Raw genomic sequence first — 23235 nt, 5'->3', positions numbered from 1 at the left:
TTCTGCTGCATGATGATGACCCCAAACAGTCGTGAAGAGTCAGTTTGGGATTAAGACAGAAGATGTTGAACTGATAAATAAAAACCAGTATTCTATTGAAATCACTTTAAGAGCTTTAAACTTTTGCACAGCAGTGTAGTTAATGCAACAACAAAAAAAAAGGGCTTGACATTGATGTGACGGCGTTTCCAGAGCGGGTGGAGGGACGGACATCAAACGCTCCCAGTCTAGAAGTCACAATGCAATAAATCCACATGAGGTAAAGAGAGAGAATAGCGAACAACTGGGAAATATGACTCTGAAGCAAGGTACGGCAGCGGCAACAAAAACCGACATTCAAAGTCCAGGAACAAAGAAAAGACAATTGAGACCAACTGCAGAGAAAGGCAAGGCATGGCCCACACAACAGCCAGAGGAGCTTTAAACCAAAGCCGAGCCCGGGAAAAACCTGCAGACCCTCCAAGCGGTCCTTGGCCCGCCACACAGCAGGAAGGCAACACTACAATTATACCCATATAGGCTCCTTATGAAAACATACACGGGGCCGAATTACTGCTGAAAACAGAAAACAGAGAGAAAACCGCTGGAATGGTGGACAATGGTAGCGAGGAAGCCAATTAGGAAGTCTGAGGCTGCAGGAGGAGAGTACAAGGACAGCAATCAGGAGGCAGCCGGATCCAGCCGTCAGATTACAGCACTCATTATACGCTGATGAAACGGGGTCATTATAAAGTGTAAAGACGATTTGCATAAACTAAAGTGAACCCGCGTTTGCAAATAGAATCATCTCATGTTATTTGTAGGACACAAAACAGCCGAGGTAAAGTGTGTGATCGTGTACACACGGCAGCACGAGAGGATCTAAAAGTCTGCATGAGGTTTGCGCTGGCATACGCTGATTCCAGGAAATACCCATTATGCACGCGCTCCACCGTCGGACATGACAAAAGCTTTTGCCTCCTCTGCTTTTATATGTTCCCCAAATGAACTGCAAGCCACTGAGCGCACTACTTCCTTTAGTTGACCCAAGGGCTTTACTGAGAGGATCAGCAAAGCCTCCCTGTCTCTCCGAGGTAGAATGATTGATGCTGTGAGTGCTGAGGACTCTACGCGCTCTCAGAGCGCCGGCATAAAGGGCGGCCTGGGTTTTAGGGACCCTCGGTTTGAGCCGCCTGTCACCCGGCGTGGCAGGAGTGGCCTCGTTTATGTTTGACGAGGCTTCTCTGAGGGTTTCTCCCGTCTTTGCTCTGACATGCGTTTGCTGCTCTTTGAACCAAATTCTAAAAATTTAACACCTCTGGCTTTTAAAGTCATCTCTAATGAGGTTAACTTTTAACTGTGAATCCATTCTGAAGAGAAATCTGGTGGATAAATAGGAGGAGCCGGTGGCCTAGCGCTGGTGGGGCAGTCGGAAAGTGGCGTAAATGAACAGGCTAGTTTCTTTACCATCACCATATAGGGTCCAGAGCTTTAGAGCATGCAGGAAACAGAGCAATAGAGGTTTGTTATGTTAGCCTATATGGTGAATTTTACGTTAAAGCTAGCGAGGTTTTAGAGGAGAACATTGATAGGGCAGAAAAATGGTGCTTTTTGTGAGATTAACCAATCAGCATGTGCACTCTACAAGTTTAGCCAATCAGAGCCGAGACAGTTTTCCACATCCAGTCACGCAAAAACATCAAACAGACTGTGTAGAGGTGGTTGGAAATTGGTGGAAATGTAGAGCGGAAAACAATGAAATAAACTTAATGTTGTGAAAAATTATGTGAAAGCTGATTTCAAATATTTTCGTGCCATTATTTTTGAGCTCACGACTGGTTAATATCCTCGACACTCGGGGCAGATTTAAGCACAAAGACCCCTTGCTGAGGTATTTCATCAGGAGCTAAATGAGACATTAAATTCTCTTTCCTGATGCAAAAGCTTTACATTGAGTGAAAAGGCAACGCTTCTTCACCCACCGGTGCACAGAAATCCCCCAGAATTTATGTCATTATGGGAAATAAGGTGCTGATGACAGAAGCCTTTTCTAAGTGAAGGAAGTGGGCGAGTTTGCACCTACAGGGCAGCGTCGTAAATCTGACGTTTTTATTGGTCGCCCCGGACGGGCTTTCTCATGCTCACGCGCCGACAAATGTAATTATCTGCTCGCTCTCTCCTCGTACGTAAAGATGGAAGAGAAGCACACGGTCGATCCCACGTTCGATTTAAAAAATTACGGAAAAAGCAGAAATTTCCCTCATGTCACACGCCAGCTCGAATCACATCATCCTGTTCCATGGCTTCACCGTTTTCAGGGAGTGGCGATTTTAGCCGAATAATTCAGCTGTTGAGGGGTGAGGACGACTTCAGACGCAGAATTAACTTTTTTATTATTATCTTCTGAAGGTGTGGCGGTTGAGGGGCGGGAACAATATCCTCTCCCCCAAAATAAAACCCCCGGCCCGTAAATATTTATAGCAGCCTTGCTTTAGAGAGACAATCTCCGGGGAGCAACAACGTAGTACGGCACGATATTTCACGATACAAAAATGTGACACTGTGCATCATAAAGTGGACCGCTATCAAAGCTAAATCTCACGGACTTTGACAGTTATGTCCGTGTCCTCGGTGGGAAATAAAAAAAGCGGTCTTTCTGAACATGTTTCTGAGGAAAGTCCAAATAAAGACAGCAGAGAAGTTACTCAGAGGTTGACATGTTCTCTTGTTGGTAAAACTCGAGTATCATCAACTAGCGATTATTGTCATGATCAATTCAGTTCAATTTTCAATTTCCCATACTTGCATATCAGCAGAGAGCGTAACTCCCAAAATAAGGGGGAAAAAAAATCAGAATTGTTTTTAAGAGGGATAAAGAAATTGAATAAACGATTATTGCCTGACTGCCAGTTGCTTTGTAATTTGATTAATCCTTAATAATACACTAATATATTGAAAAATCCTCTCTGTTGAAGGTGGCATCTTTAAATTCCTTATTTTACTGCAAAAATCTGTTGCTCTTGTTGAAATACGACGGAGAAAAAATTACATGTTGATAAATCAGTCATGAAAAAAAAAAAGGTTAAATGTAGGGCTGGGTCATGTCATAGTGGTGTAAAGTTAGGGGATGATGTGAAATTAAAATATCGCGATAAAATTTGACCGAAGTGCCGTTGTTTCCGTCCGGTCTCATGCACATGGAGCGAGAAGCATGGAGGTGACCGAGGAGGAGGGTGAACGCAGGGCATCGACCGACACAGTAGGGCTGGACCCACATATCGGAATATTCGGTCGCTGTGGTGGTGTCTGGACAGCAATTTTGAGATCCGAATATTCACCCACCACCCGATGGTGGAAACAGAACTGTGACCGCTATCCTAAACTGGCATCAGCAGCCAAGTACTGCCTGTGCGTCCGGCCCACTTCCACCCTATCAGTCCGAATATTCAAACAAATTGTCAGCAATTGATTTACAACTTATGCGCTATTGATTTTGGTACAATACAGCTTTAATGCACATTAAAAACATCTAGCTGCTTGCTAAATGGAAAATAAATTCTTTTTTTTTTCATTTGCACCAATAAAGTTTTGAAGTATTTTGTCCGGCGTCAGTTACATCGTTATCGCAAATTTTCTCATTTATGCCTTGATAAATATTTTTGGAGATATCACCCTGCCCGAGTTCAATGTACTGTGTCTTTTAATTTCCACATTAGACTCGGCTGATGTATAATTTGAGCGGTACACTGTTTGCATTCACAATCTACAACAGAAAAAAATAAAGAACAAGTATAAATACATGGGTGCATCAAAACGCTTAAGTCTGCGTTGTATGTCGTACTGAACCACGAGACGAGACCGTATCATCGACGGCTTTCAACTTTCTCTCGCTCCGGGAAAAAAAAAAAAAAGCATCACATAACCCCATGCATCTCGGCCCATCTGAAATCCTCTGTCGTCATAGCGACTGCGAGCATCGAGGCGCAGCTAAGAGAAGGGTTTCTCTGTGCTGCCTGTGTTTCTCATTCCGGTCGCAGCGCCTCACACAGCCAGGGACTGCAGCGCTGACTGATGGGGACGAGGGAGGGGAGGGCAGGGACGCTACCGCAGAGAGACAAGGCAGGATGAGCGCCGCTGAGACATTCAAGAGACCAGCGTTTAAAACGACAATAAGAGAGAAGCGGCTTTTACCACTTAAGGCCGTCATTTATAATAATTTACCCATCATTTCACTTTTGAAGTCGGCATACAGTTTACAGCAAAAAGGCCGTCGAACAACACGACAGCAGCCAAACATCAGAATTTGTGAGGAGTCATTTTATTGTCGTCATATTTCAGCTGAGCCTGCTGGTGAAAACTAAACTTGAAGTGCATCTTTCAAGGGGACTAAATACAATTCACTGATGAATGACCAAAAGCTTTTAGGCTCGGAGCCCACTTTGTCAGTCCTCATAGACCAGAGGAGACGGGAAAGGGATTTAAGGATGCGACTGCAGGCGGGGAAAAGGCTTTAAAATACTGTTAACACTGTGTGATAAGCACCTGCAGCTTTACACACCGCAACAGGCAGAAACAAACACCAACTGTCGGTGGAAATATAACCTGGTGGCGAGCACGAGGAACAGGGGTGTCGTGTGTACGCTGCTCGGATGGCTGCGACTTATTAGTCACATAATGGCTTTTCACATTACGGCCCAAATAGAGCTGCTTCCCCGAGGACAGCTGGGAAAGCTAAACAAACACCACATACAACTGATTATCAGCCAGCGTGCACTTAGCTCCTTCCTTTGCCAGCCTGTCTCTTAATAAAAATCAATTCCTCCGAGTGGCAACGGCAGCGCCGTGCAGGCAGAGGCTGAGACCTTGGGGTGAAGTTAAAGTCCCACCTGTGGGGAGAGGATGGGCAGAGTTTCTCACAGGCTGGCACACAAAGAGCTCTACTGTGCAGGCGAATCAATGAAGTCCACCAGACGCAAGCCAAACACCTGGGGAGGGAGTGGTCACGTGACGTCTAGGGGAGGGGAGGGGAGGGGGCGTCGCCATGGCAGCAACCACTGGTCAGGACAAGATGGAACTGGGAAATCCACTTACATCTGTTGTGAGCCACTTTAGCACACAACGAAGCATGGGAACAGAACGGCACGCCGTGGGGAAAAGAGGGCTCGCGCTGCCTCTGGTCTGCTGCTCTGTGGTTAACCATTACACTGGAGCCTATAGGAGGTGGAGGAAACGGGGGTGTGGGAACGGAGACGAGCGCCTGGTAATGTTCCGCCGGTTCCCATCGACGTCCCGAGTCAAAACTGTCTGGAAACGCAGCCTAATAGGAGGAAGACGGAGAGGAAGAGGCATCTCAGGGTATCAGGCGATCGTCTGGTTGCATGAAATCGTAACTATGTGTGAACCTAAACAAATCTCGTCTAGCTCAGGTTGACCGCATTCTGAACCTCGCTTCCTGTCCACCTGGTTCCTCCAGTCCGGTGCGCTGACCCGTCCCCGCCAGACAGTCGGATCACATCTTCAGGGAACAGCACTCCCCACGCCTCCTCCTCGTTCCTCCAGCTCCCCAACCTTTCCTCCGCCTGCCTCCCTGCCTGTCTGCCTGTTTGTCTGTCTGCCCTGTTTTGACTCCAGGCCCAGGACCGTGCACTCTCATGCGCAGCATTGTTCTTCTATAAACAAAAGGCTTCCTTTTCCCCTCGCCGCTCCTCCCTAACCTTTGTGGGACTTAAGAACCTAAAAGGAGGTCGAAGATGAAGAATTCTGAGCTGTCACTGACGATTGCGCGAGTCGGCCTGGTCTTTATCACTTGCTGATCTCTGAGCCGTCTCCTCATCCGTCTCCAGCAGGTATTGTTTGGTCTTCACCGTCTCTATGGACCACTGCAGCTAGCCTCATGTTAACTGGGTGCTCCCACGCATGGCAACGTGACAGACATGCAGCCATTCAGCCTGACGCAGGAAGGAAGAAAAAGCACAGTTCATCGGGATTAGGTCCAAGTTCATTCTAAACTGAACCGTGACTGACCAATAGTCCCCTTTGACCGAAAAGTTCCAGGAACTATGGAGTCAGGGAAACGAAAGTGAAGTTCACCAGATCTGAAGAACCTCGACGAATACACAAATGATGGATTAAAAATCAAGAAAAACAAGACAGAGCGGTCATGCTGTTTTAGTGAATATATCTTTTAAAAACTGCTCCTTCCCCTTGACTATCTTCCAATCCGTTTTCAGAATCCCATCTACTTCAGGAAGCAACAACAGCAACATCCCCCTATGCGCAAAGATGCCACTAAAACAATTCCTCGTCACTCTTTTGCAGAGTCATCGCTGCCACATCATGGGCTTAATGCCACCCAAGACGACTGTGATCGGTTTACAGAAATACCAACAACCCAGATGTATTTTTTCTTCCTTTTACAGCAGAATGATAATCTCGTGCAGTCAGCGCTGACACCGTGCTGTGGAGACAGGTCGGGCGACGTGAGACTCCTCCAGTTTTAGCTCATAAGTTGCTTAAAAGCCTCGTGGTTCCCTGAGGAACGCCCCACAGGAGCAGCCCGCTTCGCTTTTCACTCGGCAAAAAAATAAAAATAATGAGACAAAAGAGGATTTAATATCTGATACCATATTCTAATGCATGTGAAATGTAAACAAGTGGAAGTGCAGCAAAAACCCTAATCATGTCCCAAAGGCTGATAGCAGATAAGTCTAAAAAAAGGCTTTATGGGGTAGTCTAGCATGTTTGCCACAGACGCGACCACACCACCCATTTACCGAGCAGCATTCAGGGCTTCCCTGTTCATAACAAAAGTGGGTTACTTTATAAAGACCTGGCTGCGCCACTTAACTGTAGCCCTTAAACTGCAGTCAGGCAGAATGGAGTGAGGAAGCGGGGTAGGATTTCAGGGATCCAGTCCAGCTCTTCATGGGGTACAGGCTAACTGTGGAAATGTGGTTAACTGACTTGTAGGCACTGGGAAATATCAAAGCTCTGACAAGCTTTTAGATCTGTACAAACCTGCTTACGTAATATGCAAATCTGATAAGACGTCTCGGGGTCACGTAGTGCAGATATTAAGAGTCACCGGTTGCACAGTGATCATGGAACCGCTAAGTGCCAGGAAAATCTTCTAATACCTCTAAACAGACCAGCAATTTCCAAGATTTACCAAATTAGAAAGGGAAAAAGAGTAACACAATCTCCCCGTGCATCACTTTATACCGAGAGGAAAACAGAAAGGAACACTTCAAAAAAGCAAAACGAGACCTTGATCACCTCTTTCCAAGCACCAGAAATTACATTCAAAGACACGCTCCATCTCCTGCTCACACGTGCCTCCGCCGAGGAACGGAAAGAGCAACCGGAGAGCAGAGAAGGAAGGAACCAGACGTGAAACATACAAAAGAAAACTCGTAATCTCGGTGACGTCCGTCGAATACCCGCCAAGCGAGCGCAGAAAGCCTCCTGCTGCAGGAGGACGTCTGGGGACATCTGTTGCGCCAAATCACTGTGACCAGAAGCGTAAAAAAATGATGGAATTAGAGGAAAGGAAAGACAGAAGACATAATATATCCCCCCCCGACAGCTTCTTTTCATAAAAAGGATAAGAGGCCGTGACTATGAGAAGCCATATATCATTATGCGTCGCACTCAGCACCTGCTGCAGGAGCGATGAGGGATCTCGTGAGGCACGCAGAGGAAGCGGAGACCTGTTCTGCCAGGTGGCGTTTAAAAAAAAAAATAAGACGGCGGTTAGAAAGTGATGTAGCGTTCAGGCTAGCTAATTATTAGACATTGTTAATGTTTGGGCAACGAGCCCAGACAAATAACCGGGCAGGAAGTTATTTTTGGATGTATTTTGGGTGTCATGGTACAAAGTGACGGCTGCTGTATGGTGTATGTTCAGCACAATAGCTAACTTATTTTTTTTTAAGTGGAAAGCGGTAACGGCAAAATTCACAAAAGCGTCCCCGGTTCCGGATGAAGGTTTTCAGGTGGTTTTTGACTGCTGAGAAAAAAACATGTTTTTCAAATAAATTCTAACAAACATTTAACTGTTTTAATTCATTTCCTTTTTTCTCTGGAAAGCATCAAACACCAGCTGACAAGAAAGAATAATTACAACTGTACTGTCGGAGAATAACTGCTGAAGATTTCTCTCTTGTTTTTTGTTGTTTTTGGTTTTTTTAGCCAGTGGCAAACAACTCGTTTTGTTTCCGGCTTCTTCGACTCTTAATTATAGCTAACAGAGCCGGCACAGCCACCTTCCACCACGCAGCCGAGTTTGTTCGCTTCAAAGCTGTTAATGAAAACAAAAACTTTAGAATAACGCAAACACCAAAAGCTGGAGAAATGCCGACGATCAAACCCGATAAAACAGCTAATGTGCTGGTCCTTACTAAAGATAAGTTACCTTCAGAAGTTGTGATTACATTTTTTATAGACAAAACAATTAATCAATAAACTAAAACCTTTATTATTAAAGCGTCAAGTCCAACAGACTGACAGTCCTAACCCCAGCAAACCTGTGGGAAACACTAACTAACTGCTCGCCAAACCGGTCCTCAAACAAACAGAAGATGCACGACGGCACTAACTGAGAGAAGAGAAGTTTATCTTCCTCTGCAGAAAACCTGTTTGACGACATGGGGAAACTCACCACACACTTCCACACGTGAGAGGAAAGAGGCTGGCAACATTCTTAGTGTGAGAACATTTCATCCATCTCACGTCACCTTTTCCCTCCGTGATACAGTCCACTGTAATTGCATAATAGAAGAGTCCACCCCTCCTATTTTCAGCTCCAAATAGTGGGAAACCATGCCACAATGGCAATTTTTAGCAGCATTCCTGTTACCCCTGCATAGTACATCACTCTCTCTTTCCACTCTGTGTGCTACAACGTGCCTAGCGGAGAGTCATCCAGGCGAGTAAAGTCTTCCACAGTACCATCATCGCTAAGCGAGAAGTCAAAACAGTGAGCGGAGCAGAGGCACAGCTCCGGCTTCTGCAAGCTTGCACCACTGTTGGCCGGGGCCCGAGCTGTTTTGAGTGGCTGCGTGGCTCTCCTAGCTTCTTGGCTCCTCCGCCGGCTCTGATGTAATGGAGGAGAGTAGAGGAGAGGCCTGGATGGAGCTGCAGCGGCGGGGGGAATAGTACCAACCTGTTTAACAGAAGTCGAGGACCAACACACTTCTGCGTTAATTGCCAAAAATACTGCTACTTTACTTCTCCCCTCCTCCAAGTTTCCTTGGGAGTTTTAGTTTCTAAGAATGATTTCACAGCTTCATCTGGGAGCAGTGTTACATCATTACCACCCAGCCATATTTTCCCTTTTCTTGCCGTCTACCTTGCCAATGAATGTGTTGGACTGAGAGGACCCTTAGCTGCTTTTAAAAAAAACTCTGGATAATAATCGTGTCGTAATCGTAGATGAAAGCGCAGCAGTCTGCTCATGTCCTCGCTGCTTCTCCCGTGTGACGTGAGCTACTCATTAATAGTAACTGTCAACATTAACTAGCCCCGATGATTCACCGAGACGCAACGGTGGTCCCCCGATCAAAAGCCACGACCGAATGCCGCCGTGTGCAGGTGCACGCCATAAACAGCTTTTACAATGCGCCGCACGTCGTGTTTAAAGTGGCGGACACGGGTCTACGGGACATGTGTCGTCATGTCTGACCTAAATTTAGGCGATGAAAGCATTCGTCAGAACCTGGGTTGTCCGATCAAGCCGTAGTTTGAGGCTTCTGAAGTGCAGTCGGACAACTGCTGCTCAAACCGCAAAAGGACGTGAAGACGAGGTACGACTTTCAAATCAAATCAAGGCTATCCTACAAAAAGTCACTGCTGTTGCGTATGAACAGAGCGCGTTACCGTCATGCGCTTGCAACACGCATGAGCCTCAACCGTCACAAGTCAGGAGACGGCACAACGCTTGGATCTGTGTTAAGACACATCTTTGTTATCACTGCTAGGTATGCATTTGCACATTTCTTCAAGAATCTCAAACCGGAGCAAAGAGCAAACATTAAGCTCTGTGTCTATCAGCAGCTGGGATGGTCGTGGTGACAACAGCGAGAAGAAATAGCAGGTTTTTTTTCCGAAAAGTGGTCATGTCAGGGTAGGAGAACCTCAGCATTCAACAACATGTGATTGTGCACAGCCAGTTAGTCCCCCAAGGCAGAGTTCTACTGTAACGTCCTGAGATGACAACATAATCCCTCCACGCCCACCCTACTTGCTCGGTTTGTGACTTCCTTTTCTTTCCCCAAAATTAAATTTAAGTGGAAAGGTCATCGTTTTGACACAGTAAAGGAGCACTTGTTTAAATAACAGGACTTCTGCTTTCCAGGGAGTCCTACAAGCATTGCAAAACCACTGGGAGCTCCATATGAGGGGATGGTACAGTTTTTGGTTTTTTACAGCCGCCGTCTAGACTTTCTGATCACCCCTCATACATGTGGCCATTACACAAACCTCCCCCCAAACTATTCCGTCTTAGGAAACCGAGGTGGAAGCAACATCTGGGATCATCTCTCAAAAGCCTATTCAAAGCTCTGAGCACTAAATTTGTACATCAAGTGCTTTGATTATAATAATAAAAGTAAATATTAGGCTACATCTCTGAACATGCCTTCGACGAGCGTCTCCAGCATCTGCCCCGGAGCTGAATCATCGGGCACTCCCAGTTTTGGTTAGATTTCAAAGTTAGATTCATAACTGACTTCCTGCAAATGCTAACCGCAGTTCTTATCAGCCAGACGGTTACACATCGTCAGGGCCGACCTCAAGCGTCATTACGAGCAGGCAACGGATACCGAGCAGCTACGAGCCTATGTGCATATTTAGGATTCTTCTAAATCTAAGGCAAGAAAAAGAAAAAAAACAACACTGCTGAAATATCATATTTGCCTCTCTGTGCATATGCAGCGTGATTTTTTTTTTACTACACAGGAATCCTGCCGTGTATTTGTTCAACTTCAGCAGAGATGCCATTTGAAATGTGATCTGGTGTGAATATAAACATCTCTCTTCTGATCCCGTCTCCTCTGAGGACCGAAGGGGCTCAAGCGTCAGGCTGAGGCACGGACAGACGTCTCCAGTCAGCTGTTGGCGTCTTGCGGCTTTTGCACCAACACCCGCCCCCTTCCCGACCAACACCACCCTCCACCCGAAGAGTGGAGACTTGAGAGACCCCCATCTGCTTGAGGTTAGTCAGAGTTAATCGCATCAACCCGTGTCCATCCAGGTTTAAAGCAGAGCCAGCACGTCGAAGAATTAATCTCAGGTTACCCTCCTCCGTCGGACAGCTGAGCGGGAACGATCTGGCCACAGTGCCACCTCTGTTTCTAGGGAAAGTGAAATGACCCTTGCATGCGTGGATGTTTATCAGGACTAATGAGACTTTGTGCAAACTTGCTGAGTGATCTCACCTGTGCACAGCGCTGAGAGACGATAACGATCTCAGACACCCTCACAAACAAACGGAGGAGGAAACAAGCTTAATGCCGCGGCTTCAATCACAGGCCGAAAGTGGAATGTGACAGGAGAGGCCTTTCAACGCGGACTCCTGCAACCTCGAGACCTCGGCCGTCCAGAGAGGTGCACACAACACGGATCGGCGTAATTACAAAAGAGCTCTGTGGTGCTAGCACGCCGATGTGAGCTAGCCATCACCTCATGGAGAATTTTAACTCTTTACCATATACAGATATTAAAAACTGCAACTAGAAATTAGAAAATAAATAAAACTACACAAACAAAACAAAAAAACAAAGCTGACTCTCAGATTCTGTTAACAAAAACTGCACTATATCCTGAATTATCTTAATTTTAGCATGAAATCTGCTAATGGGCGATATGAAATAAAAGATTTTAGAAATTTTGCTAACTAGCGAGCCCCAGCCCACTGTTGTGGTCCTCAATGTCATCCAGCTGCCGTGCCAGAGAGTCTCTCGTCCAAGCAACTGGACTCCAACTCCACCAGCTTAGACTACAGCTGGCGACGCTAGCGCTTTTTCTTGGAGCTGGAGGGCCACTCCAACCAGAACCATGACCCCCTACATTAACCAAGGCTGCAGTGCAGAACAAGGATGCAATAAAGTCCACCCGTGAATGAGGTAGCGGACTAAGAAGATGGAGTTGAAGTCCTTCCCCTGGATGGGTCACTGGAAGTTCAATGATTTGCTCATTGGACAGAAACAGCAGACGGCACGGTGGACAAAGCATAGCTGTGATATAAACCAGCCGTCCCCAACCTTTTTTTGCACCATGGACCACTTTCAAGCAAGACAATTTTCTACGGACTGGTCACTGCGCATATAACAAATAATAATAGTTTTTTTCCTATTTAAAAAAAGTGTAAACAAATAAAATTAAATTTTACTGCTAAGTATGTTTTTACTTTTTCTTCTGTCTCAGCATCGATTAGTTTTATTTATGTATTTTGGCGGCTTCGTTTAATGGCCAGGCATGAAAGTTAAGCGCGAGAAACAAGCACAGGTGGAAGTGGCAGGAAGACGAGCTCGTAATTTTTCAAAATAAAACACACTGCAGACCGCTGATATAAACCACTAATTTTCGGAATACAATTCGAGCAAAAACTGGACGCAAAGATTTGTGAGTTGGGCCTTTAGTTTGACTTGAAGTGGCAGGTTCTGCACAACTGATCAGGTGATCACATCAACTAAACCTCCACCTACAGATGAGATTTAATGTGTTGCGTATGTCCAAACCATCCACCTGTCAGCTGGACCTCCTCCCCACAGTTCTGATAAAAGCCTCCCACAAATTATCAGAATACAATCCGAGCACAAACTGGACGCAATGATTTCCAAGTTGGGCCTTTAGTTTGACTTGAAGTGGCAGGTTTTGCACAACTAATCATGTGATCATTGTGATTCATATCATTGCTTTAGATCCCAAACGACGTCAAATGATCTTTCAGACAGATCGCCCACCCACAGTCGTGACCACAAAGGTTGAAGTAGAGCAACACGCTGTCTTCACTTCATTTGGTTCGCTGACACACTGAGTATGTCTGTGTGTCTGGAGCCCACACCCACGGTTAGAAAAAAAAACCTGACACAGAAAGCAAACACGAGGACAGAAGCAGGGTGACCAGAAATGAAAGCAAAACGTATCTCAGCATATTTTTTATTTTTTTCTGCTCAGTTGGCTTAGGCACTGTGCCCACATCTTATTATGGCAGCGAAAACCCTGCTGTTTATTCTAGCACCCTATTGGCTCACACGTTGGTCACTTAAAGAGTAAATATGATTGAGCTGACAACATTAATGATCCTTACAGCAGCGACATGAGGCTCAGCTAGTCAGTAAAATAAGACACGGTTAAAAAAAAAGCCTGATGCCACGTACGCTTTCCTTCAGTATAGCCTGTCTGCACACAAATAAGGGCATCCAAAGTCAAACAGGGCTCTCGACTGACATTGGATATGCATGCTACCATCTCCGATAGAAAAAATAGCCCCAAGTGGAGTTTCTAACTTCAAAGAGAGCACCAGTTTGGGAAATAGGCAAGAAATAGGGAGGCTAGGGCGGTGGGAGGGCCAGCATGTAGAACAGCAAGGCGGCACTGATAGGAGAAGAGCCTGCAGGCAAGAAACTGTTTAGTTCTCACTGGAGCTTCCCTCCCTCACACTCAGCACTAATCCAATTCTGACCCATTAACCATCACAGCCAGGTTAACAGAGCAGGCCTTTGAAGAAGGTCTTTCCCAAACCACCCAGGAGGATTAGCACTTCTCCAAGGCCAGAGAGATGTTCTCACTCCTTCCCTCCGACGGGGCGGCTGGAGGCGCACAACCAGTGCGAGCTTGTAACGTGGTGCAGCGTATAGATCCAGATCTGACTCGTCCTGGACCCGTTATGCACAGCACTCATTTAAATTCTTTATGAACTGTAATTAAGCATGGCTTCCAGCGCACCGACTACATAAAATACAGAAATAGAGATCGTGTCTGCTTTCAGGTATGAGAGCAGGGGTGATCATCCTCATCTGCCCCGGGGGTGGAAAGCCACGAAGAGAAGTGCATCTGCATGAGTAATGACTAGTACAGCTGATATGTGAAGGAAATAAGACGAGTTTGAGAACGCTGCTGCAGCTAATACCGCTTTAAGACAGCAGACACACGTGTGCTGCCAGCCTCGTTAAGTCCATACAGCCGGACGCTTTCATAGAGGAAAACTGGACACTGGTCAAAGCCTGAACACAAAATATGCATTTCTGCATTTGTGACTGCCCGGCCAGGCTTCCCATCTGGACACTGAGCAATGAACATGGTGGGTCGATCAGAGAGAAGTGAATTGTGTTCATCATGTGACCACCTTATGAAACAATCACTAAAACCAGTAGCTCAGTTTATAAATATGAAAGGTTTCTGTCAAACTCAACAGCAGAACTAATCTAATTCCTGAATAGAAAACGGCACCAAGCAGAGCAAACGCCGACGTGGACGAGACTCTCGTCCAACTCCAGACCAGAACAGGGTTGGCTGAGGCCGGCTGCCACATTCAGACAGACCCCCACCAGGAAGCGTCGCTTTGATTGGGGTAAGCTAAGGCACATACCATGCATGTGTAAGCACATCGATACCCTCTGCATGTCACTGATTACAGGGTCACTTTGGTTGTGCATGTTGCTAAATCTGTAAAGTGCAACTAAAAATTTTCATTGGTTGAACCAGTGTGCCTGACATGAAGCAGGTCTGTGTGTGTCTCCTGGCAGCCCACCCAGTCAGATAAAATGACTCGATAAACGGACCCTGAACAATCCTAAACCTGCTATCTGACAGGTTTTTAGGAAAAACCAACAGAACCCATAAAAACAGCCTTAACATAGCGACAGCCTTGGATTCTGACTCCGACATGACATTTAATGTCACCAATCAGGATGACGGCGTATTATCTGACTGAACAATCCCACAGATTGGCTACGTTCACACTGCAGGACTTGATGCTCAATGAGGATTTCTTTGTGACTTCCTTCACGTTTCCAGTTCAATGCGACTTGTATGTGATCTGCTGTGTGAACTTCATACGACCCAAAAGTGTCCCGCATGCGCAGAAGAGGACACGACGACGTCACACGCAGCGAGCGTGCTCAGTGTTTATGGAAGTAAACATGGATGGTAACGGTGGAGCGTATCTGCCACTCCCCCGCCGCCACCGATGGAGGAAACAGAAGTGTGAGCGCTAACTAAACTAGCATCAGCAGCCAAGTACTGCCTGTGTGTTCTGGACACTTCCACCCCATCAGAGCGCTGCCCCGGGGTGGAAGTGTCCCCCGACCAGGATGAATATTCATCATTAATTGGGCCTGAATATCCAGAGAGCAGCCCTACTAGTTATTATGACAACTATGAACAATAAATATTAACAAATGAGCCTCCCAGCATCAAGCCCTCCTTGTATCTGGACCTAAGTCTTGACCTCTGCGCTTTGCTCCTCCAAATTATAAAACAGTTCATCCACATTTACCTTTACTCCCATTTAAAACCACTTGCATAATATGGAATCTGTACCAAAACTGACCATAAAGGTGTCGCTTAAAATACACTATCCAGCACCAAAAGGCACAATTTAAGGGAAATTATGTAGAAACTCAACTAAAACATTTGGCGCTGTCCAATATATAAAGTCATTCTGGACCTCAGGATTTCCTTGGGTTAAGCCAGGTTGCGTTAATTCTTCTACCTTGGAATGGCAGATGTTTGCTGGACATTTTCCCCCATTTATTCACACTTTAACTATATTTTTAGCTACGATCCAGTAAATCAACGACTACCTAAGTAGCCCCGGATATGAACTAGTGCTAAAGTACACTAGAAGATAAATAAACACAGAACATGTGGGTGAATTTCTCTGTAAAACAAAACAGGGTGTGTGTGGATAGAGGAAATATTGTTTGTAGTTATATTAATATTACAAAGCAGCCATTATGAAGTGTTGATGCTCCACTCAGCAGGAACAGCCAGTCTCCCCAAACCACACATGCCGCCCACTAATCAAACCCACAGAACTCTGTTATAACGCAGCGACAGGATGAAGCTGGAAGCCACCCGGCCGCACCAGCAACACACAAGACGCCTCCAGTCCTGCTGAGTAATATGACTGCGATTCTTGGCTTTATTATCATAAGGGAACCTCAAAAGGGGGGATTCTGGACCGCTCTGCTCCCCACCTGTCAGGGGTGACGTTTGGACAAGTGTTGGGGTCTGGGGAGCACTTCCTCCTCTGAGAAGCTGCCCACTCTTTCCCTCTCTCTGCTACATCTGGTCTCCTCCGGGCCGTTGCTGGCGGCGGTTGAGGGCAGAGCAACCGCAGAAGGCTTTGTCCTCATTGAGGAGCAGCTGAACCAACAGGAAAGCCAACTCCAGCCAGTCAATTAATTGATGGAACAATTTAAAATTATGGGAGGCTCTCAGCAGGGGGAAGGAAAATGTTTACAAATGATGTGCCATAATTGCTCGTTACATTCCCCGTTTTGATTCGCTCGCCCTTTTTCTTTCTTGTCTTTCGCTGCTATTGTTTTGTTTTTCTTTCGCAACTTGTCAAAGCAAAATGTGGAAATGTTTGCAGAAAATACACGGCTGCCATGGGCCGGCAGAGTCAACAGTTCACCACATGCAGCTAATCACTGTGTATTTGCAACGTATCCTGTCTGAACACCCAGATGAACCCAAATCACTTCCATACAGCCACTCTGTAAAAACGGCTCCGACCGAGACCACATGAATGCGCCAAGCGCCAGCTCAGACCACATTAAAACTTTCTTGATCATCAGGTCCTGTGCCTCCGCAGCCCCATCTGTGCCCAGCTGTGGGGGTTTCTTCTTCAATTAACCAACATCCAAAGACCCCCATCTGTAGACTACAGTCACACCGAGCTGCATTGAAAAGCGAGAGACCTCAGCCTTTCACTGCGAGCCACACAGTAGGGCAGTGTGAAGCCCCCGGGGCCTTTGTTGCATCTTTAAAATAAGTCTGTTTCATTCTCAAGCAGCATCTGTGTCCATTCAACTGTCATTTCGCAAAAGGAAAGAACGCTTTGAAGCCATCTCGTCGGAAATAATAGCGCCGAACGCTTCTGTTTGCAGAAGCAGCTGCAACACCATCACAAAATAAAAACCCACCAACAGAGATGCATCGCACAGAAAAGGGAGAATCAGAGAGTGCGGAGGAAGCTCAGCCGCTAAGGGTGGGAGTGAAATGTGCTTTGGACTTGGTCTGAGAGGGAAGAAGCTTACAGTCGGAAAGAACAGGAGTGACTCAGAGAGGAAGAGGTGGGAATGCGAATGGAGAATTCTAGGGAATCCCACTGAGATAGCTCTCCTTGCTGGTCTGCGCCGCGCCAAAGAATTCAGACGAGCAAACCATATGCCTGACAAGTCACATGTAAACTCCGAGCGAAGACGAAACAGCGGTCGAGAATCTGAATCAGAGCAGAAAATCAAAGACGCATCAGTTTGCTTGTTATTCTGGCGCACGTCCTTCTGGACAGACGAGCCATTCAGAGGGCATCGTCGACTCGTCTGATTCTGGTTTCATGGCTCTGATTTGTGGCAGACGTGTTCTCGTTTCTGCAAATCATTACAGAAGATGCTCCGCTGCGACTTTTGCATTCGGCCGCGTGTCATCGCATTTACTGCTGCACGGAAAAGTGGTCCAGATTACGCCAAGAGCTACGTCTGCATGACGGAATCCAGGAATGACCAGACAAAGCAATGAGCCGTGCAGGAATGATGTAATTTATGACTCGTGTTATGCCACTAGCCGTGTTTGTGTCTGACATAATTTAAGAGAGATCAGCTGTAGTGAATAATGGAAACCTGTCTCGTGTAGTCAGGGGGCAATTCTCACCCAAAGTGTCGGTTTTACCAGCTTGCTTGCGATATTTTTCCAGTTTAATAGCTGGCAAACATCTGCAACATCTGGTTCATATGGACAGGGAGGGGGGGGTTGTCTGCAAAGGAGGGTACGCCAACAACACAAACAGCTACGGGCCTGTTTAAACGCAGCATCACTCGCAACCTGCCGGGGAAGAAATGAATCGGCGGCGATGTGTCAAAAAAATTGACTTGACTACGATGTCGCGATGACGCTCTCTGGGCCCGTTACAAGCTCACCAGCCTGGTGTGCACAGCTGTGCAGGGCTACACAAAAAAGCACATCAGGACAATGTGCAGAGAAGCTTCTCCACTTAGAGCACGGCCTTCCTATAGAGCTTCCTCTCCTGCCTCCTGCTCTCCAACAGGGAGGGAATGCAGCGAGCTAACCGACAAGAGAGACTGCACGGATGACACGACACAGCGTTGAATAATTCTAATAGGAAGTTTCCGTAATGAGGAGTTGCTGGTGGGAAAAAGAAAGCACTGAATAATAAATGTGAGCAAATTTTACGCCGTTCTGGATTTCTGTTGTTCTTTGCGAGCGAGTCCTGAGTGGTGCACGGTATCCCAGAGCATCAAGAGGAGAGGTGGTCGGCGGCGGCGGCGGCGAAGGTCCTGCTCTCGTCGGCTTTTCACAGTGGACTCACATTCTTAGCATTCCACCAGGAGACCGCTGCAGTTCATCTCCAACTGCAGCGACAAACTAATTCGCAACCTCACGGACTCCCGCAGCGTTCAAAGTGAAAGTTGTGTACAAAAAAAAAAGAAAGAAATGCTGCGTTACATTTCAAGACAAAGACGTAACCAGTGAGGCCAGTTTTCTGAATCTGCTTCTGAGAGACAACCACACAGGACATTAAAGTGAGAATTGCTGCAAAGCAACAGAAGCAAAGCAGCCATAACATGCTTGATTTTACATTCTACATATTCCTGTGCAACTGTGTGAATGCTGAGTTCTTATTTAAAACAGGGCTGCACAGTATGCTGTCCTAGCACCGACACTGTGGTGTGCTCACAGGAAGTGCGATGAAAAATCAACTGAAAAACATCACGCAACAACTTTTTATGCTGCTTAATGCAAAAAAAAGAAAGAAATGTCTGTCTTGTAACTGCTGCAGCTACACCAGACGACTAATTTGTTCTACACTTTAAATCAGAACCACAAAGCTCTGCAAACGACGAGCGCCATTCAAAGCAAAGCACTATTTCAGCGGGTTCTTCTCCTCCAACATCATCCCAGTCGATCTAGAATGTCGTATTCTTTCTAAATAGAGTCATCTGAGACGTGTTTTAAACACTGCAATGAATATTTACGTCGCAAACATCAGTTGTCGTGCAGCCCCAGTTGAAACCAAACCGTAAAGATGTTATCAGAAGCTTGCTGCAGTTGGCCATCCAGCATCTCCAGCACAATAAATCAACCTCCGTGAGATCCCTTCTTGTTGTCTCCCCCTATTTCCTACCAGAAACAGCTCCACTATTTAATCTGGCTCTCCCTGATGGAGGAACACACGACCCCTGGACTGGATTCAGGTGAGATCCTGGACGTGCATCCAGAAGAAGGGCAACCGTCTGACCCTGCCTCCAGTCAAAACAACGAGCTGCTCTCATCTAAACCTTTTGGCTGTTTGTGTTGAAAAAGGCACAAAGCAAACAGCTGAGGGGAAAGAGAGACAGACAAGGAGTCAAACACAGCAGAACAACAACAAAGTGCTTCATGTGAAGGAGCCACGTTTGGAGAGAAACATCATGTAGAAGTAAAGAGGAGGTCAGTGGTTCAGGCGGGACTGCTGCTGCTGTAATGCACAAACACGACTTGACCCGTTTTAACTACAATAACAAACAAAGGAGGCAGCTGCCCGTCCGCACACAGTTACGGGACACTGCTCGCTGGTCGGCTGCACACTCCGGTGACCTGTGGAGCCGCCTGTCAGCTCAGCCGAGCCTCGTTCTGCCCCAGAGAGGCTCGGCTGGAGCTAACTGGCTAAGCTAACGTCAAGCTAGCCAACTTTCAGTGAGCCCCGTCAGTCCGGCACAGCGGCGTCGTGTAGCGCCGTCGAGCTGAAAATACCCCCGGCTCGATCAGAAATGCAAGTTATCGTGTCGGGTTTCGTTTAAATCTACAGCCGGGCAGCGTTATCCGCGCCGCTCCGGGACCCGTGTTATGCCTGGTGGTGCTCACTGGCGACAATGGCTGAGACTACTTCCAAGAACAATAATGTCCACATTCAGCGCACGTTCAGCGAGCCGGCTTTTCTACACAAAGCAACACTGGAGGGAAAAACAACAACTAACATTCACATTCACGCCTGTATGTGTTTTTTTTTACACTGCGGGGTGTTTATAAAATTGTGGAAATGACAGGAGAAAGAACCGGCGGTAAGCCAACTCCATGGCCCATGGGAGCTGTTCCCATCCAGCAAGTACACGGCGCCCTCCTAGCTAGTGTGTGGGAATATTGGGGGGATTTAAAAGCATTGCTAGCTACCTGTTAATCGCAGCTTCACGGGGCCATTCCGCCGAACTCCTTGGTTAGACATGTCCTCTTGATCCCAGCCTTCACTGCACGGAATCAAAACGTGTGGTTAAGTGTTAAAAAAAAAAAAAAAAAAAGAAAAGGAAAAAAAAAAACCTGCAAGGTTTATCAACCTCTCCGCCAGTTTTAGACAATAATGGAGTCAAAGCATTGTGGCCCGGATGTGGACTGAACTGCCATAGCGAGAGCTCACAAATGCGAAAAAATTAAAAAAGAAAAAAAAAAAGAAAGAAAAAAGTGTAGCGCTGCTGCTGCAAATTGCATTCACTAGAAAGGAGTTTTCCGGCGACTGGAGGAGCTGCGGTGGAGTCGCTGCTTGTCTTCACATCTTCGGAGGGGGGAGAGCCTCAGCCTCGGACTCGGTCCTCCTCTCTGCGCGGCGAGAGTTGAAGTGCGGAGCCTCCGGGGGAGATCCGCTGGAGGAGGCTGCTGCTGCTGCTGCTGCTGCTGCTGCTGCTGCTGCTGGGAGCTCACCGCTGACGACAGCACTCTCTGGGGGAGTGAAACATTTCAGGAACATGTGGCACATAACTGGGAAGCAGCACACAGGTCCCAGTGTTGTGCTGTGATGAGCAGCCCAGATCACCGGCTCCGGCTTTGATGGCATCAGTAAACACAGCCTCCATTTATAAAGCTTTATGACTCCTTTTTTTTCTTTTTTTTTTGTAGCAGGGGCGTAGCTTCAATGTGTGGAGCTCTAAATCTCTGACTCGGGTGGCCAAGCTGGGACTATCATTTATTTTTTTCCATTTTTCTTTTCTTTTTATTTGCTTATGCAGGCAAGACTGCCATGTAGAAGTTTAATTCAATTCATTTATAAAGAGCCAATTCACAACATGTCACCTCACAGCTGTGCTCAACCCTTACATAGTGTTTCAGGTCAAAATTGACACCCTTAGCATCGTTCTTTTAGCCTGAAATTTGATGACTTTGACTAAAGTGACCCAAAATAAATACATACATCCATCATCTCCACACCGCTTAATCCTCACCAGGGTCATGGGGGGCTGGAGTCTATCCCAGCTGACTCAGGGTGAAGGCAGGGGATCACCTGGACAGGTAACCAGTCTATCACAGGGCTACACTTAGAGACAGACAACCAAGCACACTCACATTCACACCTACGGACAATTAAGAATCACCAATTAACCTCAGCATGTTTCTGGACTGTGGGAGGAAGCCGGAGAACCCGGAGAGAACCCACGCTGCACGGGGAGAACATGGAGATTCAATTCACTTTCATTTATATAGCACTAACATGTCACCTCACAGCTGTGCTTTACCCTTACATAGAGTTTCGGGTCAGATTTGGCCCGTTTTGACATTTGACAGCAGGAAAAATACCCTAAACATCGTTCTTTAAGCCTGAAATTTAATGACTTTGACTAAAAAGTATGGATTGTCTGCACATAATCCAAAGTCCTTGTTAGGAGGAGAGATCGTATATAAACGTTCTCCACCATCCACAGCATCAGAGTTCACCACTAAGGGTTCCAGTAGATGTTTGGACGTGGGGATGTTCTAAATTCTCAAAAGTCAGGAATAATAACGGACATCTGATCTGTAACCAGCTGGTCTATCCTAAAAGAACAGAGCAAAGTCACAGCCTTTCAGAAACATCCATGAGTGTTTTTCTGTACTTGATATGTCGATGCAGCTGTTTATGGTCGTATGAAAAGAACTGCATGTGCATCCGGTGTCCTTCTTCCAAGTCCTCATCATGTAAAGGTTAAAGCATTGTCCCTCAGGAAATCTAAGCATCAAACACTTCATTTCCTCATTTGTGGCTTTTCTGCATCATATTATCGTGAAAAATGTCTTAATGTATGTAAAGAAAAAACACATTTCAGGCACAAATCAGTAAATATTCACCAGTTTTCCATCCACCACATAAAAAACCTGAGTGGGGGAAAATAAAAAGGTTGAAAAATTGCAAATATTGGCCGAGGTGGAAAAGCTGTAAAGCAAAAGTGCAGATTGACTGACTGGAGATGAAGAGTTGTGACGGATAAAAACTTCCACTTTAATACATGAAACAAACATAAAGGCCAGATTTCCATCACATAATCATTTCTTCTTTTTTTTTTTTTTTTTTTTGACGGATAAAAACTTCCACTTTAATACATGAAACAAACATAAAGGCCAGATTTCCATCACATAATAATTTCTTCTTCTTTTTTTTTTTTTACAGCTGTTTTCCACAGCTGGAGGTTTGACTGATCTCCTCTTCTTCCATAACAGCGTGAGTTCATCCAACTGGACGATTGGCGCCACCAGCTGTTTGTCTCAATGAACTCTTATTTGCATAACAGTGAGGATGGAAATGCGCATCAGTGAAGCTTTTGGAAAGTCAGTAAAAACTTGCTCAGTTAGCTGGAAACTTGGCTGTTTAGATCATAATAGTGGGAAAAAGGGGTTATTAATAAGCTACAATGGCTCTGTTGTGTTCAGGTCGGTGGAAGAAGTGTTCAGATCCTTTATTTAGTGAAAACAGCAAAGTAAGAACACTGAATATCAGATGAACAAACAAGGTGGTTGGAGTATTAAAGCAGACTGGTGTGTTATTCTAAATGGTATTAGATGACTAACAGTGAAGCATCAGCAGCATGTTGCTGCTGCAGCTGCTGCAAGAGGAACTAGTTTAAACTACTTTATATGAAGTTTTATGTTCAGGGACGACAGATGAATCTGAGAGTTTGTGACAAGATTGATGACACAAACCGGTTTTCAGTTTTTGGACTTTTTTTGATGACTCATCAACATTTATTGTAATGAATGTGACAACTTTAGAAAAAAAAACACTGATTGCAC

The 23235-nt window shown here is 46.0% G+C and overlaps 1 protein-coding gene across 2 annotated transcripts in view; it reads right to left on the bottom strand.

Annotated features, from left to right (window-relative positions):
- The window catches only part of smurf2 (SMAD specific E3 ubiquitin protein ligase 2), a 56261-nt gene extending 35748 nt beyond the window's left edge, over nucleotides 1–20513 (bottom strand). For both annotated transcript variants that reach the window (XM_008285614.1, XM_008285615.1), the window contains exon 1: nucleotides 20377–20513. In XM_008285614.1, coding sequence (XP_008283836.1) covers nucleotides 20377–20428 — 52 coding nt within the window. In that variant the 5' untranslated portion in view covers nucleotides 20429–20513. The remainder of the gene's footprint in view (nucleotides 1–20376) is intronic.
- Between the last annotated feature and the right edge of the window lie 2722 nt (nucleotides 20514–23235).

The sequence above is a fragment of the Stegastes partitus genome, unplaced genomic scaffold (genome assembly GCF_000690725.1).
Source record: "Stegastes partitus isolate 25-593 unplaced genomic scaffold, Stegastes_partitus-1.0.2 Scaffold410, whole genome shotgun sequence".
In the NCBI taxonomy this organism is placed as follows: Eukaryota; Metazoa; Chordata; class Actinopteri; family Pomacentridae; genus Stegastes; species Stegastes partitus.
Note: the sequence above shows the minus strand (reverse complement) of the source record. Positions and strands in the feature narration are given on the sequence as shown.